This window comes from Dermochelys coriacea, chromosome 19, assembly GCF_009764565.3.
Source record: "Dermochelys coriacea isolate rDerCor1 chromosome 19, rDerCor1.pri.v4, whole genome shotgun sequence".
NCBI lineage: Eukaryota > Metazoa > Chordata > Testudines > Dermochelyidae > Dermochelys > Dermochelys coriacea.
This window is the reverse complement of record NC_050086.2, coordinates 5,128,785-5,151,117: the sequence shown is the minus strand read 5'-3', so window position 1 is coordinate 5,151,117 and position 22,333 is coordinate 5,128,785. Positions and strand designations below refer to the sequence as shown.

Sequence of the window (22,333 nt, the reverse complement as noted above, 5' to 3'; positions counted from 1 at the left end):
GGCTTTAAAGCACGGATGGCCAATTGCTGAAATTATTTCTCAATACTTCAGCACATCTGTAATTCAAACACTTGCAAATATCACTTCCTGGCATCTCTTCTCTGAGAACAGAGAGAGAAAGAGGCCTTTTAATTTCTAACAAGCTCTTTTCATTTCATTTCTGTTTTCCACACTGGAAACTTTAAAGCACCAGAAGCTGCTTTGAAATCCATATCAGAACCTTTAATTTTATCCCCACTCCCTTTTGTGTGTGTGTGTAGTCATAGACATATTGGCATGGAGCTATAACTGCAAAACATCCAATTCCAGAGTTCATTATAGGGGTCTGATGTACTACACAGTCATTGATAGACTGAAGATTCATTGACAGATCTGAATTTCTATAGCAAGAAATTCATTGTTCATTTCACTACAAAGGCCTTTTGCTTCTTCTATTATTCAAAGAATATATAAGATTTTTGGTCTCATCATTTTCCTTTTTCTTTTCTTTACATCTCACCATGATACTTGTGGTAAAGAATTTTATTTTTGTTATTAGCAAATCAAAGCTCTGTGTGTGTGTGTGTGTGTGCGCGTGTGTGTGTGTGAAGAAAAATACCTGTTGTAGACAGATCTGAACTAATAAAAAATCCCATAATTTATTTGAAAAAAAAAAAGTCACAGAATTAATCACTCAGTGATTATTTGGTTTGTTTAAGTTTCTAAGGAAGTTATAGGGTGAAGACAAAAGTCTAATGATACATAAATCACATCTGGAGCTGGGGATTAGAACCCTGGTCTTCAGCTCGAAATAATACAAGCTTCTATGTGTGAGACAACAGAAGTCTCCATTAGGGTCCAGTGCTGCAAAGAATGATGCATAAATTTAACTTTATCCATGGTGTGGTGCCCTTTGATGTCATTGGGGCTCTTCACAGTGTGTAAAGCATGTAAGAAAGCTTTGTAGGATTGGGGCATCGGTGGGAAGTGGTAGAAGCTTCCTTCTCTCTCGGCTGCAGCCACTAGTGGGAGATTTCTCTCTCTCTCTAACACTAACACCCCTCCCCCCCGCATTAAATTGTGTATTTAGGGTTTGATCTTGCAACATGCTAAGCACTCAGGCCCTGATCTAACAAAGAATTTCATCTTAAGCACATGAGCAGCGCATGTTCTTCAATGAGATTATCCATGTGCTTTAAAAGTTAAGCACATGCTTTGCAGGATCAGGGCCAGAGTCAAGTCCTTATGTATTTAATCTCCTATCCAAAACAGACTGTCCCGGCACTAAATCATCCCTGTGGTCAGGGAGGGGATACAGCAATTTACCTTCACATCTCAGCACCGCATTGTTCCAAATCACATTGCCTTCCTTCAAGATGCAGGTGATGGTCTCCGACCCGTGGGTCCGTATGAAGCCCTCATCGCAGAGGAAGGATACGGAACTGCCTAGCTGGAGGCTGTCACCGAACCGCTTCCCATTGACGGGCACCCCAGGATCGGGGCATTCATTGTGCCTGAACGCTGCAGGGTGTGACAAGATGGTGGTGAGTCAGCAGCTTCCCCACCCAACCTCTTGCCAATGTAGAAACAACCAGGTCAGACCCAAATCCAGTATTTTCACTTTCACAGAGCTTCATGGTGCTTGATCCTGCACCACTGAAGGCAACATTGACTTCAATGGGAGCCGGCCCAAGAAGAGACAGAACAGCGCAGGTGGTCAGGTGCTACCCTAAAACTTAGAAGACCTGAGTTCAAGTCCCTGCTCTGCCACAGAATTCATTTGTAACCTTGGGTAAGTCACTTAGCCTCTCTGTGCTGCTTCAGTTCTCCATCTGTACAACAGTGTTAATAGCACTTACCCACCTCACAGAGATGCTATGAGGATAGTTATGGTAAAGATAACGAAGCACTCAGATGCTATGGTTATGGGGCCCTCTAAGCACCATAGATGGATAGATCAGGTCCCTCAATTGGAGGTGAAGGGTAGAGCTGGTTGAAAAACAGCATAAGCTTATGCCAAACTTCCCCCTCCTAGACATTTTTGGTCAAAATTCGAAACAAATTTTAAGCAGCCCTAGTGGAAACAATAATACTATCTAACTTTTACATTGCGCTTCTCAACCATAGATCTCAAAGTGCTTTACAAAGCAGGTCAGTACCATTATCCTCATTTTATAGATGGGGAAACGGAGGCACCAGAAAGGGATTTCACTTGCCCAAAGTCACCCAGCAGGTCAGTGACAGAGCCAGGAACAGAGACAGAGTCTCCTGAGTCCCAGTCCAGAGCCTCCATCCTATTCTCCCCATGCTGTGGTCTCTGGCAGGCCCTCCCATAGAAAACACCACTTTTTAGCTCCTCGAGCTAAGTAAATCATACAAACACAAAAAGAAAAGGAGTACTTGTGGCACCTTAGAGACTAACAAATTTATTAGAGCATAAGCTTTCGTGAGCTACAGCTCACTTCATCGGATGCATTTGGTGGAAAAAACAGAGGAGAGATTTATATACACACACACAGAGAACATGAAACAATGGGTTTATCATACACACTGTAAGGAGAGTGATCACTTAAGATAAGCCATCACCAACAGCAGGGGGGGGAAGGAGGAAAACCTTTCATGGTGACAAGCAGGTAGGCTAATTCCAGCAGTTAACAAGAATATCAGAAAGAAAAGGAGTACTTGTGGCACCTTAGAGACTAACAAATTTATTAGAGCATAAGCTTTCGTGAGCTACAGCTCACTTCATCGGATGCATTTGGTGGAAAAAACAGAGGAGAGATTTATATACACACACACAGAGAACATGAAACAATGGGTTTATCATACACACTGTAAGGAGAGTGATCACTTAAGATAAGCCATCACCAACAGCAGGGGGGGAAGGAGGAAAACCTTTCATGGTGACAAGCAGGTAGGCTAATTCCAGCAGTTAACAAGAATATCAGAGGAACAGTGGGGGGTGGGGTGGGAGGGAGAAATACCATGGGGAAATAGTTTTACTTTGTGTAATGACTCATCCATTCCCAGTCTCTATTCAAGCCTAAGTTAATTGTATCCAGTTTGCAAATTAATTCCAATTCAGCAGTCTCTCGTTGGAGTACAGACTCCAACGAGAGACTGCTGAATTGGAATTAATTTGCAAACTGGATACAATTAACTTAGGCTTGAATAGAGACTGGGAATGGATGACTCATTACACAAAGTAAAACTATTTCCCCATGGTATTTCTCCCTCCCACCCCACCCCCCACTGTTCCTCTGATATTCTTGTTAACTGCTGGAATTAGCCTACCTGCTTGTCACCATGAAAGGTTTTCCTCCTTCCCCCCCCTGCTGTTGGTGATGGCTTATCTTAAGTGATCACTCTCCTTACAGTGTGTATGATAAACCCATTGTTTCATGTTCTCTGTGTGTGTGTATATAAATCTCTCCTCTGTTTTTTCCACCAAATGCATCCGATGAAGTGAGCTGTAGCTCACGAAAGCTTATGCTCTAATAAATTTGTTAGTCTCTAAGGTGCCACAAGTACTCCTTTTCTTTTTGCGAATACAGACTAACACGGCTGCTACTCTGAAACCAAGAATATCAGAGGAACAGTGGGGGGTGGGGTGGGAGGGAGAAATACCATGGGGAAATAGTTTTACTTTGTGTAATGAGTCATCCATTCCCAGTCTCTATTCAAGCCTAAGTTAATTGTATCCAGTTTGCAAATTAATTCCAATTCAGCAGTCTCTCGTTGGAGTCTGTTTTTGAAGCTTTTTTGTTGAAGTATAGCCACTCTTAGGTCTGTGATCGAGTGACCAGAGAGATTGAAGTGTTCTCCAACTGGTTTTTGAATGTTATAATTCTTGACGTCTGATTTGTGTCCATTCTTTTACGTAGAGACTGTCCAGTTTGGCCAATGTACATGGCAGAGGGGCATTGCTGGCACATGATGGCATATATCACATTGGTAGATGCGCAGGTGAACGAGCCTCTGATAGTGTGGCTGATGTGATTAGGCCCTATGATGGTATCCCCTGAATAGATATGTGGACAGAGTTGGCAACGGGCTTTGTTGCAAGGATAGGTTCCTGGGTTAGTGGTTCTGTTGTGTGGTGTGTGGTTGCTGGTGAGTATTTGCTTCAGATTGGGGGGCTGTCTGTAAGCAAGGACTGGTCTGTCTCCCAAGATCTGAGAGAGCGATGGCTCGTCCTTCAGGATAGGTTGTAGATCCTTGATGATGCGTTGGAGGGGTTTTAGTTGGGGGCTGAAGGTGATGGCTAGTGGCGTTCTGTTGTTTTCTTTGTTGGGCCTGTCCTGTAGTAGGTGACTTCTGGGTACTCTTCTGGCTCTGTCAATCTGTTTCTTCACTTCAGCAGGTGGGTACTGTAGTTGTAGGAATGCATGATAGAGATCTTGTAGGTGTTTGTCTCTGTCTGAGGGGTTGGAGCAAATGCGGTTATATCGTAGCGCTTGGCTGTAGACAATGGATCGAGTGGTATGATCTGGATGAAAGCTAGAGGCATGTAGGTAGGAATAGCGGTCAGTAGGTTTCCGATATAGGGTGGTGTTTATGTGACCATCGCTTATTAGCACCGTAGTGTCCAGGAAGTGGATCTCTTGTGTGGACTGGTCCAGGCTGAGGTTGATGGTGGGATGGAAATTGTTGAAATCATGGTGGAATTCCTCAAGAGCTTCTTTTCCATGGGTCCAGATGATGAAGATGTCATCAATGTAGCGCAAGTAGAGTAGGGGCATTAGGGAACGAGAGCTGAGGAAGCGTTGTTCTAAGTCAGCCATAAAAATGTTGGCATACTGTGGGGCCATGCGGGTACCCATCGCAGTGCCGCTGATTTGAAGGTATACATTGTCACCAAATGTGAAATAGTTATGGGTCAGGACAAAGTCACAAAGTTCTGCCACCAGCTTAGCCGTGACAGTATCGGGGATACTGTTCCTGACGGCTTGGAGTCCATCTTTGTGTGGAATGTTGGTGTAGAGGCTTCTACATCCATAGTGGCTAGGATGGTGTTTTTAGGAAGATCACCAATGGACTGTAGTTTCCTCAGGAAATCGGTGGTGTCTCGAAGATAGCTGGGAGTGCTGGTAACGAAGGGCCTGAGGAGGGAGTCTACATAGCCAGATAATCCTGCTGTCAGGGTGCCAATGCCTGAGATGATGGGGCGTCCAGGATTTCCAGGTTTATGGATCTTGGGTAGCAGATAGAATACCCCAGGTCCTGGCTCCAGGGGTGTGTCTGTGCGGATTTGTTCTTGTGCTTTTTCAGGGAGTTTCTTGAGCAAATGCTGTAGTTTCTTTTGGTAACTCTCAGTGGGATCAGAGGGTAATGGCTTGTAGAAAGTGGTGTTGGAGAGCTGCCTAGTAGCCTCTTGTTCATACTCTGACCTATTCATGATGACGACAGCACCTCCTTTGTCAGCCTTTTTGATTATGATGTCAGAGTTGTTTCTGAGGCTGTGGATGGCACTGTGTTCTGCATGGCTGAGGTTATGGGGTAAGCGATGCTGCTTTTCCACAATTTCAGCTCGTGCACGTCGGCGGAAGCAGTCTATGTAGAAATCCAGGCTGCTGTTTCGACCTTCAGGAGGAGTCCACCTAGAATCCTTCTTTTTGTATTGTTGGCAGGAAGGTCTCTGTGGGTTAATATGTTGGTCAGAGGTGTTTTGGAAATATTCCTTGAGTCTGAGACGTCGAAAATAGGATTCTAGGTCACCACAGAACTGTATCATGTTCGTGGGGGTGGAGGGGCAAAAGGAGAGGCCCCGAGATAGGACAGATTCTTCCGCTGGGCTAAGAGTATAGTTGGATAGATTAACAATATTGCTGGGTGGGTTACGGGAACCATTGTTGTGGCCCCTTGTGGCATATAGTAGTTTAGATAGCTTAGTGTCCTTTTTCTTTTGTAGAGAATCAAAGTGTGTTTTGTAAATGGCTTGTCTAGTTTTTGTAAAGTCCAGCCACGAGGAAGTTTGTGTGGAAGGTTGGTTCTTTATGAGAGTATCCAGTTTTGAGAGCTCATTCTTAATCTCTCCCTGTTTGCTGTAGAGGATGTTGATCAGGTGGTTCCGCAGTTTCCTTGAGAGTGTGTGGCACAAGCTGTCAGCATAGTCTGTGTGGTATGTAGATTGTAATGGATTTTTTACCTTCAGTCCTTTCGGTATGATGTCCATCTGTTTGCATTTGGAGAGGAAGATGATGTCTGTCTGTATCTGTGCGAGTTTTTTCATGAAGTTGACAGATTTCCACTCTATACGGCTAAATTCAGTGCCTTGCATAATCACAGGTTTCAGAGTAGCAGCCGTGTTAGTCTGTATTCGCAAAAAGAAAAGGAGTACTTGTGGCACCTTAGAGACTAACAAATTTATTAGAGCATAAGCTTTATAAACCTGGAAATCCTGGACGCCCCATCATCTCAGGCATTGGCACCCTGACAGCAGGATTGTCTGGCTATGTAGACTCCCTCCTCAGGCCCTTCGTTACCAGCACTCCCAGCTATCTTCGAGACACCACCGATTTCCTGAGGAAACTACAGTCCATTGGTGATCTTCCTAAAAACACCATCCTAGCCACTATGGATGTAGAAGCCCTCTACACCAACATTCCACACAAAGATGGACTACAAGCCGTCAGGAACAGTATCCCCGATACTGTCACGGCTAAGCTGGTGGCAGAACTTTGTGACTTTGTCCTGACCCATAACTATTTCACATTTGGTGACAATGTATACCTTCAAATCAGCGGCACTGCGATGGGTACCCGCATGGCCCCACAGTATGCCAACATTTTTATGGCTGACTTAGAACAACGCTTCCTCAGCTCTCGTTCCCTAATGCCCCTACTCTACTTGCGCTACATTGATGACATCTTCATCATCTGGACCCATGGAAAAGAAGCTCTTGAGGAATTCCACCATGATTTCAACAATTTCCATCCCACCATCAACCTCAGCCTGGACCAGTCCACACAAGAGATCCACTTCCTGGACACTACGGTGCTAATAAGCGATGGTCACATAAACACCACCCTATATCGGAAACCTACTGACCGCTATCCTACCTACATGCCTCTAGCTTTCATCCAGATCATACCACTCGATCCATTGTCTACAGCCAAGCGCTACGATATAACCGCATTTGCTCCAACCCCTCAGACAGAGACAAACACCTACAAGATCTCTATCATGCATTCCTACAACTACAGTACCCACCTGCTGAAGTGAAGAAACAGATTGACAGAGCCAGAAGAGTACCCAGAAGTCACCTACTACAGGACAGGCCCAACAAAGAAAACAACAGAACGCCACTAGCCATCACCTTCAGCCCCCAACTAAAACCCCTCCAACGCATCATCAAGGATCTACAACCTATCCTGAAGGACGAGCCATCGCTCTCTCAGATCTTGGGAGATAGACCAGTCCTTGCTTACAGACAGCCCCCCAATCTGAAGCAAATACTCACCAGCAACCACACACCACACAACAGAACCACTAACCCAGGAACCTATCCTTGCAACAAAGCCCGTTGCCAACTCTGTCCACATATCTATTCAGGGGATACCATCATAGGGCCTAATCACATCAGCCACACTATCAGAGGCTCGTTCACCTGCGCATCTACCAATGTGATATATGCCATCATGTGCCAGCAATGCCCCTCTGCCATGTACATTGGCCAAACTGGACAGTCTCTACGTAAAAGAATGAATGGACACAAATCAGACGTCAAGAATTATAACATTCAAAAACCAGTTGGAGAACACTTCAATCTCTCTGGTCACTCGATCACAGACCTAAGAGTGGCTATACTTCAACAAAAAAGCTTCAAAAACAGACTCCAACGAGAGACTGCTGAATTGGAATTAATTTGCAAACTGGATACAATTAACTTAGGCTTGAATAGAGACTGGGAATGGATGAGTCATTACACAAAGTAAAACTATTTCCCCATGGTATTTCTCCCTCCCACCCCACCCCCCACTGTTCCTCTGATATTCTTGTTAACTGCTGGAATTAGCCTACCTGCTTGTCACCATGAAAGGTTTTCCTCCTTCCCCCCCCTGCTGTTGGTGATGGCTTATCTTAAGTGATCACTCTCCTTACAGTGTGTATGATAAACCCATTGTTTCATGTTCTCTGTGTGTGTGTATATAAATCTCTCCTCTGCTTTTTCCACCAAATGCATCCGATGAAGTGAGCTGTAGCTCACGAAAGCTTATGCTCTAATAAATTTGTTAGTCTCTAAGGTGCCACAAGTACTCCTTTTCTTTTTGCGAATACAGACTAACACGGCTGCTACTCTGAAACATACAAACACAGTAAGTCTATTAATCAGACTGAAAGCTCTAGAGACAGGAATTTTCGAAGTAGCCAAGGGAGTTAGGAACCCAACTGCCAGTGACTTTTCATGGGATTTGAGTGCCCTACTCACATGGGCTCTAGGAAATCCTAGCCTAAAATTTTTTATCCATATGACAGGTACAGGCTGAGCAGCGGCATTGCAAGCTTCCCCACCAATGTGTCTCAGCCTTGGAATTTCAGGTGAAGGTGTCCAGTTGCCCTGTCCTTTTAGGTTACCAGCCTCTGCATCCAGGGATGCCAATGGTGCCAGTTAGGGCCGGCTGCACTGGTCGGTCGCTGAGGTGGAAACTGAGGGCTGTTCTACACTAGAAAGTTAAGTCAACCCAGCTACATCGCTTAGGGGGTCTGAAAAATTCACACCCTTCAGAGACATAGTTAAGCTGACCTAAGTCCCAGTGTAAGACAGCGCAAGGTCAATGGAAGGACCCTTTTTACTGCTGCAGTAAATGTCTACACTACGGCGTGAGTGCTAGTGCTGCAGCTGTGCCGCTGTAGTGTTTGCAGTGTAAACATAGCCTCCGACTGCAAATTTGTTCCACATAAGCAATGACCAGCTATCAGACAGCAATGACTTGTGCCCTTCTCCAACCTGTACTGCATTCAAACCAGTTAACTAGGGGCTACCTGTGTCCCATTGCCACTCTCCTGAGCCATCCATTCTCTCCATATGCACACTGTTTTCATGACTCCAGCATCACCAACACAAACAGTATTTTTCACTTGGTAACAACAGGCAGAATTAAGGGTGGCTTTATGGATGAGGCTCTGTCTGGGACTTCGGGGGTTGAAATCCTGGCCTCCCTGAATCTGAATGACCTTGGGCTAATAACTTCATCTCCCTATGCCTCAGTTCCTCACCTGCAAAGTGGGGATGATAATTTCTCACCCTCGCAGCGGTGCTGTTAGGACAAAACTTAAGGTGCTGAGATAATACAGGGATGGGAGCCCTGGAAACACCTGCAATAACCCCCTTTACAAATCTTCACTTTTGAATGATTTGAAATTGCACAAAAACGTTGCCTGAGAGAATTTCCCTGAAGCTCCGGAAATGCTACAAAATAAACAGCCAACAAGGGGCATGTGTGCACAGAGGGGCAATAAACTGACAGAATATGAAAGGTTTGAGGACCTGAGGCTAATATGAAGGGCACTTGAACCATGGTCTGCCATGAAATATCTGACCTCAGTCATTACTGCTATTATAAAATGAAGGAAACAAAGTAATTACAATTTTATGTATTGCAAAATTGAAAATGGAATTGCATGTACCCATAGATACAGGGTAGTTTTCAGCACTGGCCTTTACCAGCAGTTAAAAACCAAGGCAATCAATCAGAAAGCAAGAATTTAATCTTAATGTTCCATTCAGTTTATAATTATGTGTGCCATACCTGAACAAAGTTTGTGGTGTTCTTCTCTGGTTAGCACCATGTGAAAGGCAGCAGTACACAGATCAATTGCACACCTATGCTCTTACAAGTGTAATGCTCTTGTCTGACTGAGATGAGTTCTGGACTATGTCTGGAGCAATCTTATCGGCACAGCGCTACTACAATCTGTGAAGACTGCTTTGAGTTAAGAAAGGGGGAACATTTAGGTTGAATATCACAGTCACCATTTCCTTGTGCTCCCCGACTGTCTATTGTATGCATCTGTTGTCCCTTATCAAATCCTTAGGTTGTAAGCTCTTTGGAGGGGGGATGGGGAGGGCAGGTATTTTGTTACATGTTTATACAGTGCCTACCACACTGGGGGGTCCTGGTTCATGACTGGGGATCTTAGGTGCTAATGGAACATAAATAAATAACAAGGACACCCTTGCTAACAGCGGTATCTACTGGACTGTGAAACATAGAAACTTGGGTTCCATCCCTACTTTTTTATCCTGTCAACCAGTGTCAAGGAAGTGAATGGTTGACAGATTTAGAAAAGATGAAAAGAAAGGGACAAATTCTTTGCTGGTATAAATGGGCAAAAAGAATTAGAGTTGACAGGATTCATTTACAACAGCAGATAATTTGGCCTACACACCTCTTCATACAGGGAGTAGCCAGCATGTGACTTTCCCTTCCTCAGGAGTTCATGACATAAGAGACTTCTGTTTGGGGGCAGAATGCTGCAGGTCTTGCCTTCAGTTCATCATTAACGGCAATGCAAAGCAGCACAGACAGAGGGGCTGGTATGCCTTTTCTTCTGAAGCACCAAGTATTAGTCATGGCCCCAAGCAGGCCACCCTACCTGAAAAGCCTGATTTGAGGTGGCAAATGAGTTCTAAAGACCTGCATTTTTTTAAAAATGGCTGATTTGCAGTCATCAGCAGGAAAGACGATTAATTTAGCAGTGCCACTAACTACTGTTATAACTTGAATCATTTATCGTTTCTGCTGAGCGGGTTTAATAAAGTTCTTTAGGACATTACAGGGTAACATGACGGTCAATCGTTATGGTCATTTGCATTCACTTGAACATGGAAGGCCTGAATTTATGTAAAGCCAAACATAACCCTGTCTGTTTCCTTCCTTCATTGTATATAGTGTCTCTCTCAATGTCCTCAGAGGCTCTGCATACCTCCCAGTGAAAAACGATAGCACGGAACATTTATACAGCACCTTTCAATAAAAGAACTCAAAGCACTTCACAGGGTTTTTTTAAAATCAACCAAACCTCTGTCAGATAAGCATTCCTATGTTACAGATATGGAAACTGAAACATGTGAGATCCTGACTCCCAATTCCCTGCTCTTATCCTAGACCCTGCTTCCTTTCCGGGAAAATTACCCATCCTGTAGTTATGGCACCAGCCTGGGACTTAGGAGACCCAGGCTCGATTTCCTGCTCCACCATAGACTTCCCACGTGACCTTAGGCAAGTCATTTAACTTCTCTTTGCCTCAGTTTCCCATCTGTGAACAGGGATAATAGCACTGTCCTATCTCACGGGGAGGGTTATGAGGATAAATGCATGAAAGACTGTGAGGCCCTCATATGCTGCAGTGATGCAGGCCAGGTAAGAACATTAGGAAGACAGATTCCTCGTTCACTCCTCTCAACATTAGATCACCTGCATTTCCAGAGCCAGGAACCAGAACCTGTGACTCCTGTCCCTGAGTTCTGTGCCTTAGACTCAAAGGCCGACATTCTGACCTCTACTGCACCATGTGTCAATCCAGAGTAACACCACTGATATCAGAGTTACTCTGGACTTACTCTGGTTTCCATTTGATCGGAATCTGGCCAAAGATGGTAATTCCACTTGGCAAGACGCCTGTCCACCAAGTGCCAGCAGAAAGGAAGGATTCTGCACTTACTGGTGAATGTGATGTTGAAGCCCCTCTTCTCCATGGAGTGGTCGGTCTGGAACTCAAGCCTGGCTACGTGGCCGCTGCTGGTCAGAGAAGAAGGGATCTGGCTCCCTGAGAAGGTCCCCAGCACCGGGGACTCAGGGGTCCCTCCATCTTTCACGGCTAGGAAATCAAACTGAGGCTCCACGTCAAAATCATTGAAAGCCAAGTGGATCCTGCTCTCAGGCTTAGCTATAATTAACCAAACACAGTGCAAGCTGCTCCCATATTCTTCAGGATAATTTGGTGACAGGACAATCCCAGACGGGGTGGTGAAGTTGAAAAAGCAGGAAACTGCAATGAAAAATCACCATCAATCATGCAGCACACAGTTCCTATAACTCTGACTTGTTACTCCCCCCACTCACCCATATGCAAATTCATAACCTTTTTGCTTCTCAAATAATTTAGGATGGGAAGAGATCAGTGCTCCATTCACTGCTGGACATCAGTGATTTATTTATAAAGGGGAAGAAGAAATATCTTCAATAAAAAAAATATTCTCTGGTCTTTGATTCCGAATGATCAATAATTTTCCAGCCAGGGATTGCATTGCCCCCTTCTTTATACTATATGTAACTCTGAAGCTTTAAAGTCCCACCACTCCTGCAATGGATTTCATGTCCCCCCGCCCCACCCCACCACCCTTGCATGAAGTAGCATGTGGGTTTGTTTGTTTTATTTAAACAGCTCAGTGTTACTTAATGGAATTCACCTTGCAGGGTGAATTCCATTGAATAACACTGAGCTGTTTAAAAAAACAACCCTCAACCATCCCCTTCCCAGCAGGATGGGGGCATTTTAAGGCTTCAGGGTGCTATTTGGTTTACATGATCATTTGCTAAATGCAGTTCTAACTTAAGCCTCAATGCTACAAATCCACATAATTCGATGCACATAAGCAGCCTCACTGAACTCAACAGGATTTTTCTTATGTATAGCATTACTCCCATGTGTTAAATTCTTGCAAGACAGGGCTACAAATTGCAAGCTTCTTGCGGAAAGAAGCTGTGGGCTCGATTCACAATTGGCCTGCCACTTCTGCAGTCATTTGCACCAAAACAATGTGGGTATAAAACAGTGCCCTTGTGATTTGATAGCCACTTTGCACTGGGGTCAATCACTTCCCAGGAAATAGGCCCAGTGACTCGATTTTCTCTGAAAAATGCCATGCATACTCACACTGCTTGGTTCAAACAGACATGGCAACATATGATTGGCCAAGTTCTACAGTGCTGAGTGCACTGGACAGTTCCCTTTCCAATAGGAATAAATCACTGACTTTCACCGGACTAACACGATGTCAAGAGGAAGAATCATACTGGACTCCTGCCCCTATGAACATAATTAAGTGTGTGGGACCGGGGGGGGGGGACTCAGGGGATGACTGTTTTCAATATAGGCTGTATTTTAGGTGATAGAGTTCATTAGTTCTGAGGTGCAATGCTCCTATCTAATTGATACCTACCTGATGATTGTTATGCTTTACGTACATCTTTCTTGTTCCTTTCCCTGGCCCCACCACATCTCCTGATATACATTTATTAAAAGCTATAATTCAATATACTTTTCACGCTAATTCCTGGCACGAGGCTATAACTCGGAGGATGGCTTTGGGTTGGCATTTATACAATTATTTGGTCTGACGTTTGCCCTCCCCCTAGTATGAGCTTCCTTTATCTTCAATACCTAATGGTCTTAAATCAAATAGAATGAACATTACCGGGCATTATTGAGGCTAAGAGCTACAAGCCATTTCCTGCTCTTGATAACAAAAAGAATAGGCAGCTAGATTAAAGAGAAAAGAAACAAGCTGCAGCATCTACCAAGGATTTGGTGTATGTAGGAATCTTTATTAAAATGAATGCTGTCAAATATTTTTGACAACTAAACCCTATTGTAATGTGTCTGGGAATATCTGTCTATTAAAAAAACCCCACGCCCACTCACTGAAAAATATGGAGAATCACTACTGTGGAAGTATGAGATAGGTGACTCCTAGGAGGTCCTATAAATCCAGATAAGACCATCTTTTTGTTCTGGGTTTGTACAGAACCTAGCACAATGGGGTCCTGGTCCAAGACTAGGGCTCCAAGGTGCTACAGTAATACCAATAATTATTTAATAGTAATGTAGGACCTATAACATTGTGATCTGCTGATCCATGCAACCAGCAGCAAAAGTAAATGGATGTAAATGGAGCAATGCTGAGTTACACCACAGACTAGATTATGGCCCACTTGCACACCTGCACTGGCTACTGCCATAGTAGGTAGTAGTGTGTGTGTGTGTGTGTGTGTGGGGAACAGCCCATGCATAGCTGGATAGGAGTGGGCATAGGTGGGCTGGGCATGCTGGAAGACCTGCGCTGTGCCAGGTATTGGGCTGACACAGGATACATTAGCCCTGGAGCAGTGGGGGAAAAAATGGATTCAGACTGACTGAGAGTCACAATCTTCCTCCTGATCTGCTCCTGGAATAAAGCAACTATACACCATCTCAGACACAGGTTAGCCTCAAGTGAGGATACGGCTATATATATTAATAGACATGCAAACTGAGAGTGTCCCTTTACTTAGCAAAACATTGAGGTAATGCAATATAAATGTTAAATAATGAGAAGAAGAAGAATCTCGAGAGATTGCAGTCCGCTGCTTCTGGCACTCTGCATCATAAAGAAACCAATGCAAAGAAGAATAATCTCCTCAAGCTACAACAGTAGCAAAGATAAAATATTCGGTTACAATATACCGTAAAATTAGGACAGGCAAACAAATGCAAGAGACATGAGAAAATCACTCCATGGTCCAGATTAAAGACAGGCATGTGATGCACTGGACACTTCCTTTTCTCCGGGGGTAGAAAATCAAAGATAAAGGCAAAGGTAAAGGTAAAAATCAGATAAACCACTAGTAAGGATCCCACCGACCCAGGTACACAGAGAGACATATGCAGCAAATAGCAGCACCATCAGGAATAAGGAAAAATCCTCAGGCCAGGGAGGCTCAGATGCACCGGTGTAAACCAGCCACAATCGTGATTCCAGACCACTGTATATAAGAGCAGAATTCAGCCCAGGAAATGGATCTTAAGTCACCGGAGACCTGATTTTCAAAGGCGTTGAGCAGCCAGCCCATAGTTGGTCAGCACCTCTGACAATCAGAATGTGCAGCAACAAGGCTATTCAAGCTATCCTAATAGGCAGGGTCCACTATTGGAACACCATACTTGCTGGTCTTCTAGTTAAACTGAGAGTTAAGAATCCAGGAGCTCAGGTTCTCATTATGACTAAGAGCAACACAGTGTCTGTTGGGCTTAAGAGCTTCCAAGCCAGGTCTGTTGCCAGTCTGGAGACACTAAAGAAGTATATGAAAAAACTGTCCAAGCCCCCAAAATGTTGTTATGGGTCTACAAAATTCCACTGCTGGGCAAAGACAGACCTGGACAGTCTTTGAAGGCCACCTGAAGTTCTATCCGAAACGAAAGGTATCCGCTACAGAAACAAGAAACATGGTTCCCGCTTGACCTGTGCATACCAAAGCCACTCCATATAGATGCTAAGAGAGCTACAACAACTGAAGGAAGTGGTGTGGTATTGGACACTCTGCGACTTCCCTGCTGGATGGACACCATACACCCACACTCAAAAACAAAACAAGAACCCTTCTATTTAAAGCTCTATCGGAAGGGTCTGGCCCACCAGTAAGCAACAGAGCAGGTACATCCTCTTGAGTCAGAGACGGGGGAAACAGAAACATCCCTGTGGATCATAATAAGAAATGGATTGGGAATGAACCATAGGACAATAAACCCCAGTTCAGCAAAGCACTTAAGCACATGGTTAAGTTCATACCTAGTCACCATGGCACTTGAGCACATGCTACATTTAAGCATGTGCCTAAATCTCAGTGTTGAAGTGCTTTGATGAATTGGGGCCATAATGGAGAACAAAGACTTTGGATGCAGAATGACAGCTTAATTTTAAGAACAGGACACTCTTACATGGCTGCAACTGCGAAACAAGGTTGGTAATAAGAACTACAAATCCCACATGTACATAGAGATCAGAGTAATCCAAGAAACAATGGTCCAAAGGGATCAGGGGAGCCCTCAGAGGATTCAGAGCATTTCATCAATAATTAACCTCTTTGAACCTTACTCTGGTCAACAGTAACCAAAAGTTATTAATGAGCCTTTGTGGATACATGTTCATATCGCACACACACGTGCATGCACACACACACACAAACACCATGCCATCACTCAGCAATAACTAGTCTCACTCATGGCAGTCTCTGTTGATTGTCTGAAGCCAGAAGTTGCCTTGATGGCCCATAGCAGTCAGAGAGGAGGCACACAGGCAGGAGAGCTTGCCCTGCCAGTGCCCATCCTCTATTTGTTTGGTGGATAAAAGCAGATCTAGGGATCTCATTCCAGCACCTTTCCTGAGCATATAAGGCAAAAAAGGCACCAGGTAAACTCAGCCCCAAAACAACAAATGTCCTATTACTCGCCCAAAATCCACTAAACAAACTGAGTCTACAAACATATGAGCAAGTAACATCCACAACAGGTATAACCTAGAAGAATGGTCTCACCCCTTAGTAACAGAGGGGTGGAGCAGCCTGCAGATGCAACATACGCTATACACACCATATTCAATCAGCTCTGAACAAAGGAAAAAGAATGATAAAGAGGAAACATTACACGGAGTGCATTGGAACAATTTCCATTAGAGAAAGGAAACAGCTTATTCCATGGCTGTTAAAATGAGAAAACCCTCAGTGCCTGTAAAGATTGAACTCCTGGAGATTTGAACAACCCCAGTTGCCTTGAATAATTATTTGAAATTTACCAAAGGTTTTGGAAGGGATGTGATTCTCTCTGCTTCACTGCATAACCCAGCCATTAATGAGTGGCAGGGACAGGAAGAAACTAGCCCCCTTCTATAGCTGCCCTTTGCACGGTTTGTGCACGATCCTCTTTAGAAGCTGGTGCTGGCCTCTCTCATAGACTGTCACATGTCAGCAAGTGGGTGTAAATAGGTCTAGGGAATTTAATGTACCCTTACGCAGTCTAATTACACACTACCTCTCAATTTTGCTCTTAGGCCTTTTAGTCTACTCACAAATTTTGTACTGCTTTAACTGTACTGGAATAGTTAGAGCACTCGAGTTATCCTAATGTGGAAATATGCTTGCATAAATGTGTTTTTACTACCATATCTTATTCCTGTACAGGAAGGGGAATAAGCTATTCCAACCTAAGCTCTTTCATACTAGTATAACCACATACACACTTAGGGTTGTACTCACATAACTATTTCAACATCACATCCCTCCCCCAAACAGTCAGACTGGTACAAAATCTGTGTGGAGACTGGGCCTTAGAGTCCAAGTCAGACTGTGCAAATTCTCAGATGCACAAAAAACCATCTACTAATGACCCCATGGCACTTATCTGACCTTCAGCTGGACTCAAGCCAAAAGCCCAGAGCCAAACACACACAGACTTTTAGAAAATTAGAATCCAGAGTCAATTTTGTGGTTTGACCCCCCTTTTGTGGTTTGACCCCTTTGCTAAGATTCAGGTCATTTTTTTTGATTTTTCATTCAGGAGAAAAGTTCAGGTTATTTATTTTATCCAACTATTTCTATCCATGCTGGGTATTGGCTGGATTTGCATATGCACAAGTTAGGGGAACTGCCTTTCTTCTCAAATAACTTAACAGGAGCTATTTACCTTTTCTTTAATAGACCTAGAGTCAGACATGGGTAACTTTTAAAAAATAGTAATATTTTATTTTATATATTTTAAATGAACGACTGTATAACTTGGGGGGGGGGTAGTAAATGTTTTCTGTGAAACAAATTTTAAATTTGGGGTGAAAAAAGCTGTGTTGAAATTTTGAAAATTTGCATACGCAAAAATGGCATCTCTGTACTTCGAACAGAACTGGATTTCCTACCCCCACCAGACCTACTCTGCTTTTGACAAAGCTTAGCGCAACTAAATTCAACAGATTATTGCTGCCTTCTGGAACCTGGCTGTCTGGGTTCCCCAGTCTCAAAATAAATTTCCATAATTTAAAATAAATAAATACAGAGAAGATTTTTTTCCTCTTATTGCCACTTATTGAAAACCCGCAAATTGTTTTTTGTTAGGGTGGTTCCATTTGCTGCCATGAATCATGGGCAGCGAGAGCAGGACAGAGAGAAAGAAAGAGTAAACAACTGACAGGTTAATTTAGAGCTAAAAGTGAAAATTTGTTGAGTTATACAAAATTACATGTTGCTGTTCAGTACGGCGCTAGGAAAACATCTATCACAGTTTGTATTACTGACTCATAATCTTATATGTATGTATCAGGAAGTGAATGCAAAAGGTTAGCCACTCTGTTTCAAATTAGAAAACGTACCATTTGCAATGGGGGGGGGGGTTAGGATTATTCAGCAGGTATAAAAAGCTAATATGGGATTAACAAGAAGAGTAATTACCGCTAAAGGGGAGAAAAATGATACATGAGGCATAAAACATCAGGTGCACAGATGGGCTGAAAGGATTCACGAAGAACAAAAACAAAACTTTAGTGCTGTATAACTGAATGGGAGTTCAGGCTAGGAGCTCAGACCCAAGCTGCTAACTGCACTCAATGGCTGGTACTTTTGCGGGACAAATTCAAAATCGCCACAACTAGCAACAGGCGCAGCTGATTCACTCCATGCTACTTTATAAGAGGTTTGGGGCACAAATCGCCAGTTCTAAAACATCTAACGAATAGGCCCCAGTATCAGGTAAGTGCCCATTTTACAGGGTATATATGTCAAAGCAATCAGATACAGACTGGAGGGAGGTTTCAAGCGGTGAATAGGAAAATACGGTTGGGTAGAAAAAAGCATTTCTAACCATACAGTGTGACGACCCTAAGTCTCCTTTCCAGTCAGCTCCAGGGCACAGGAACTTGCAAGTTTGCAGTTTGACACACACACTGTCACTACACAAAAGCACCATGCCACATCATAACCACCCAGACCCATAACACAACCATGTGAAGTTGTGCTATAAACCAGCACCGCACAACTAGAGATGGCAGAAACTTTCACAATTAAAAAAAAAATAGTTTCCACTGGTGTGTACAGGATTCTTTTAAACCTGAAACTCAAGGAACTGGAGGAGTGCACCACATGGACTGCAACTAAGGAAAAAATAAAAGACGCAAGGACTATAATAAAAGAAAAGGAGTACTTGTGGCACCTTAGAGACTAACAAATTTATTTGAGCATAAGCTTTCGTGAGCTACAGCTCAATTCATCGGATGCATTCAGTGGAAAACACAGTGGGGAGATTTTCCACTGAATGCATCCGATGAAGTGAGCTGTAGCTCACGAAAGCTTATGCTCAAATAAATTTGTTAGTCTCTAAGGTGCCACAAGTCCTCCTTTTCTTTTTGTGGATACAGACTAACACGGCTGCTACTCTGAAAAAGGACTATAATGTCACTTGTTAAACTCTTTGGGGAAAGGAGCTGTCCTGTGTTCTGGGTTTGTACAAAGCCTAGCACAATGCGGCCCTTGTCCATGACAGAGGCTCTAAGTGCTACCACAATACTAATTAATTTAAAAAATTAAATAACTAATAATAATAATAAAGGAAAAATCACTGGAAATTAGAGATGAGCCTGAACTAAAACCCCAGATTAGAACCACCTGGAAACTTTGGAAAAGTTTGTATCAGGACACGGACCCAAGCTTTCTGGTTCACCCCTACCATATCTCAAACAGGCCCAAAAATATGGATCCTCCAACAAAAACACCACTCTTCATTAGGTTCCACACATAACCTATAGGGCAATTGTAGCAGAACTTCAATGTAAAACCATAAACTTTGCCCCCATGTCCTCTTCACGCACCCATGATGATAATCACCTATAGCTACATGCACACACACACAAACACACACTTTATATTTACAGTGCTTGACGGGTCCAGCAAACTACAGCTCCATGAGTGTGAATACACTGAACTAACGTGCCAGAAAAGTATTCCATTTCAGAAATAATTCTCCTGAGACACTCACCAGCACAAGTGATGGAAGAGGGGGAGTGGAAGGTAAAACCATCACCCATATTCATTGGGATTTGGTGTCAAAAGGTATCACTTGGCAGTTACAGCTTATTCCATAATTATCCACAGCGTAAAATGATCACACATTTGGCGCAATTGAATCACTTGCTCATAGCCCAGGATTGGCTCATCGGGCATTGCTGGTCCGGGTTTGGCTGCTTTAACAGGACCGTCCGGGGAACCCCAGACTAGAAGAGCAAAGAATTTGGAGGACAGAATAGATCTGTGCAGGGGAAGTTGTCAGGGAATCTTAGACACTAGCTGGCTCCAACGAGGAACCCTAGTCCTTCCCTTTTCTTTAGCTCTGTAATTCACACGCTGTAAAATCTATACTTTAAATGCAAAGCCTGGCCACGAAATCTGTCTTGAATCAGGGCCTAGGATTGCAACAGTCGATCTAAAATCCAGATAAGAATTACAAAATGCCTTATTTTTCATAATATAGATGTGTACATTTAAGTAGCAATACGGACATATAATTGAAAGTTACACTTAGTGCAATGGAAAGGGCCATTCCAGTCTATCTGGCCATACATTTATACCAGGCTCATCACTGTGGTATATGAACAACCAGTCTGCTTCTTATGAAAGTTCTGTTACCGTGGAGCTATTTCCCCATTCTTAAACCTGCTTATCTATTCATTCACAAGTAACTACAGTTTGATTATTGCCTCATATACACATCAGATCCCACCAATGCACCCGGATGCAGCACCTCCTAAGAATAATTAACACAACTGCATGTCTGAGGTACTAATTTTCTCCCTTAGACACTTCCTCACCCTGTTTTCAATATTTTTAAGTTCCTGAAGGACAACCACAACTTTATACCGAAGTGATGACCTTGGTTCTATGGTGCTATGAAATCTGGATCACACCTGCTTGTGAAAACAATACCAACCCTGGAACGATTTACAAACAGTAGCTTTCAGAACGCACATCAGGGTGATTAACTGTAACCATGAAGCTGGTTTGACACTGCAAATGTCATGATGGTCATGGCTGAGGGCAACAATGACTTTCATCATCAGCTAACAGCAAACATGTGGATGGATAACTGCACTCACCCCTTTCAGCTACAGAAACACAGTGAGCTAAAGGAACCATTTCCATTAGCTCAGTGCAGTCAGAGGGAACCTATATGCAATCAAGGCCAGACATACTCTGTTCCTAAGTGAGCAGTACAGTGCATGCATGGGACAGTCTGGTGAAGATCCCCAAGGGACCCACGTACATAGCATGAATGGTTAAGAAGTGTGATGACAATCACTAGGAGGATAAAGATGGAAGGTCTTTATCGTGAAGGCACAGACAATCGTGGATTCAGGAACCCCTCACAATAAGGCAGGTACGTGATGGTTTTGTGAGGCCTCATCACTGGAAGCTCAGGCCATGAGTTCTCTGAGATACATACAACATGGACATAAACCATTTGCTCAGGCCAGCAGATGCTGCTTTAATCTCCTTCTACATTTGTCATGCGTTTGTAGCTAAAATTGGAGGCACTGAATCATTTGCATATTCCAACTAGCAGCATATGAAACAGGTTACCTTGTTTTTCCACCTGATGCCCAACACAGGTACAGATACAGATTTTATGCTGAGTTATGTTCTTATGCCATTCTATTGTGTCACTTCTGCTGACACACATTCATGTGATGGTGTCTCGAGTAACCAAACACAAGAGCAGCAGGGGGCAGACGGGCAAAAGAGATGCAAAACTTCTTTGCACTATCTATACGTTTTGCCTTTTTGATTAGAAAATATCCAAGCTGGACCAGAGAGGGTGGAAGGTGCTGCATGATTTTAACTGGTGGATTCATGGCTCCTTAGTGATCATGCTTCTCTTCCCCTGCCCCGGGCAATACGGGCTTTGGTATGATGCCCCCTCCCCCCCGTAATTCTGTATCTATGGACAGAGTAGGTGAAAAATCCACACCTTTATTGGACTGAAGGTGGGGAAATTTTAACCGTGATAACATTTTGATGGAGTTGTGTCACTCCGGGTACCCAAGATGTGAATAACAGGCATCTTGGTTGTGTCTATCAATTGTAGTTGGGGGAATCTCAGAAACAGCTGAAGGTTTTGTTAACAATCCCAAATTCCGAATGGTTTTGGGTAGAAAAAAACTGGTTGGAGAGTCTCACCAAAAAGGGGCTGTCTCATGAGAATTCTAGCACTTCTCATGTTGATCAGGAGCAAAATGCAAGGGGGACTATTTCCCTCAAACGTCTCAGGCCGTGTTTGCTTCTGGACAAAGCCAAGCAGTGCAAAAGTGCATGACACTTAGGAATGGGCAAACCTTGCAGCTTTCACAAATTGTGCAAGTCGCTTAGAGGTTTTACAAAATTTGTTAAAGCATGTGAAACATTTACCCTATAATTTAAAAGAAAGCTTACTTATTTGCAACGGTTATTCTTCCACAGTTGCCTCTTTATAGGATTTTTTTTTGCAAGGGTAATTCAATTTTGAAATAATATATTTGTTTTTCTAGGCTTTGCAATGTCTTTGGTACAGAAGAAACCTATGT

The 22,333-nt window shown here is 43.4% G+C and overlaps 1 protein-coding gene across 2 annotated transcripts in view; it reads right to left on the bottom strand.

The window, feature by feature from the left end:
* The window catches only part of CSMD2 (CUB and Sushi multiple domains 2), a 567,571-nt gene that overhangs the window by 201,287 nt on the left and 343,951 nt on the right, over positions 1-22,333 (bottom strand). For both annotated transcript variants that reach the window (XM_038377510.2, XM_038377512.2), the window contains 2 exons: positions 11,647-11,973; positions 1,306-1,500 (listed from right to left, as the gene is read on the bottom strand). In XM_038377510.2, coding sequence (XP_038233438.1) covers positions 1,306-1,500; positions 11,647-11,973 — 522 coding nt within the window. The remainder of the gene's footprint in view (positions 1-1,305; positions 1,501-11,646; positions 11,974-22,333) is intronic.